We start from the raw sequence: 2500 nt of genomic DNA, 5'->3' as shown, positions 1-2500 counted from the left end.
TCTAATAGCCTAAAAAAACCATATCTTTGGGGCCGCACATAACTATATGGCCCATATAAGGGAGACCCCTCCTCCCCGGGAGGGGGAGGGGAGGTGGAGGAAGGAACGTGCGTGTTGGTGAAAATTGAAGGAACAGAGAAAGAGAAACCGTCTTTCTTCTCCTGGATCTCCCTTTGAAAAAATATATCCATGCAATAACTTACGGTGCGACGACTTTAATGTCATCAGTTGGCTGCGATAAGTTAAAAGGGTGCTTCTTTTCGTCTCATACCCTCGCAACTTTTCGTCTTGGCTAAAAGCAATGTGTAACTTACGTAATGCTACGTTATCGATGCTCACTTGGCTTAGGTCCAAAAGGAAATGGAGTGTGGACGGTCACGTTAGATGCCCAAGATGCTGGCGGCCCATACACAATCACTGCCATGTCTAAAATGGGTACAAGTATAATTTCAGTGCTTCTTGAAGATGTTTTATTTGGAGACGTTTGGATTTGCAGTGGTCAGAGTAACATGCAGTTTACAGTACATCAGGTGAGTTCTTTGTTTCAAGCATCTTAAGACGTGACATGGAGTTCACGATTCTTTGCCATCTTCTTCTCTTCATGTATCGTTTGATTTCAAACGATACATGCAATGGCAGCACACATATGGCAGGAACTATACCCCGACTTTAAACACTTAACTACTTATAGTTTCAACAAAAGAACTAGACAATATTGACTACTTAAACAAAATGATTCTCCTAACATAAACTTTGTAGCTATAGAATCTGTTTCTCGTTTGTGTGTATGCTTTACGCTTATGCTTCACGCTTTGCTTTATTTTCACCCCCTTTTCTAAATCTTTTCATTTTGTGCTTAGCTATCGCCGTTTTTGTTCTTTCTGTTTCTAAATAAGAGTTGTCTTTTTTCATGCACCAACACCTCTTAGTTCATTACGTATGTAAATAGTTTTCCTTTGTCACTTTACTTCAATTCGTATTAAGCTATAGTCGCTTTGCGTTATTTTGTCCAATTTTGCTCTTCGTCCGTTGTTTCTAAGTTGAGGTCAACAATTTGTTAAATCAAATTTCGACCTTGGTTTTTGTAGTTCCCTTTCTTATCAACTTTGTTATTTTTTTTCTTTTTGTAAGAACCGTTCTGGTACGGACTTTGCGCCGTCGGAGCGAGTACTTTGTGGTGAATTAACAAGTAGAGTGCTGGTATAAATGCAGCGGCTATGTATATCCGTTCTTAGTTTAAATACACAGGTGATTACACAAAATCGCAAGCTCTCATTGGCTCGCTATCTCGGATTATCAGCCGATAATCACCTCGACGAACAAAATGGCTGCCAGTAGTCGTTTTACCACTGTAAGTGAAGATGATTTCGCGTTGAAATGTTTTTTTTTTTTCTCTTTTTTGAAATAATCACTTGTGTATTTATACTAAAACAATTATTATTCAACACATTGTGGCAATGTCCAAATATGGTCATAGCGCGCTCAATATTCGCCGTGCCTACTCAACGTATATCCTGCCATATACGTAACTTTGTATGTCGCGGAGAAAAATGATAGTTTTTTCAGCTTTTTTCCAATAAACGTAGAAAATTGTGCTTTGTTATCAATGTGTTGAATAATGAAAGAATTATCCCGCTCAATCTTGCGGTATACCGCCTGATTTTAGCCAACTCAAGTATCAGGCGATATTCCGCGCGATTTCGCAGGATAATTGTTAATTATCGAGGCAGTTGTTGGCGACGACGTTCTTCGTGAAGATTATTGAGGCAGTTATCGGCAAATTATTGAAGTTGTTATTAAGGTTGCTTTGCGCGTTGTTGTCGAGCCCTTTCACCTGTTCTACATCAGCTACATGGGCTGACAGCTGAAAAAAGATTTTTAAAAATCTTCTGATGGTCTACAAGTGTCTCCATAACAACTCTCCGACATATTTATGTGATCTTATCGTAAGTTATAAGCGTACTAGAGCACTAACATCGGGCTCTAAAAGCCCTCTGATTACTTCTCGCTCCCAGACAAAAGGATGTTGAGAGAGGGCGTTTTGTGTTCGTGTCCCTTCCCAATGGGACAGCTTTGCCAGATGATCTAATAAATCAGAAGACACTGGAAGACTTTAAAAGAAAACTTAAGACTTATCTATTTAATCATGCTTTTATATAATTATCATCAATTACAATTCCTAATTCTATTTATTCATTTATGTATCTATTTATTTATTTATTTACTGATTGAGTATGAATACATACATGGTGGAATTAACAATAGGATACACCACAGAAGACAGACCACAACACCGGGAACTACATGCCCTACTCTTCACGACAAGTTTGCGGGTTCTTTTACGTCCCACAGAATTGTGAACATTGAAGGGTTGTGAGACGGGACCTCCAACTTATCGTCTAATTTTTACTACCACTATTCACCTCGATTTCAAAGAATAATTGTTACATATATTATTATTATTATTATTATTACTATTATTATTATTATTATTTATTAT

At 37.8% G+C, this 2500-nt stretch overlaps 1 protein-coding gene across 1 annotated transcript in view; it reads left to right on the top strand.

Annotated features, from left to right (window-relative positions):
- The window catches only part of LOC138019886 (sialate O-acetylesterase-like), a 17163-nt gene that overhangs the window by 4894 nt on the left and 9769 nt on the right, over positions 1-2500 (top strand). The window contains exon 2 of the mRNA XM_068866847.1: positions 349-530. Within this exon, the coding sequence (XP_068722948.1) occupies positions 349-530 (182 nt within the window). The remainder of the gene's footprint in view (positions 1-348; positions 531-2500) is intronic.

This window comes from Montipora capricornis, chromosome 10 (genome assembly GCF_036669925.1).
Source record: "Montipora capricornis isolate CH-2021 chromosome 10, ASM3666992v2, whole genome shotgun sequence".
Classification (NCBI taxonomy): Eukaryota; Metazoa; Cnidaria; class Anthozoa; order Scleractinia; family Acroporidae; genus Montipora; species Montipora capricornis.
This window is presented reverse-complemented; position numbering and strand designations above follow the sequence as displayed.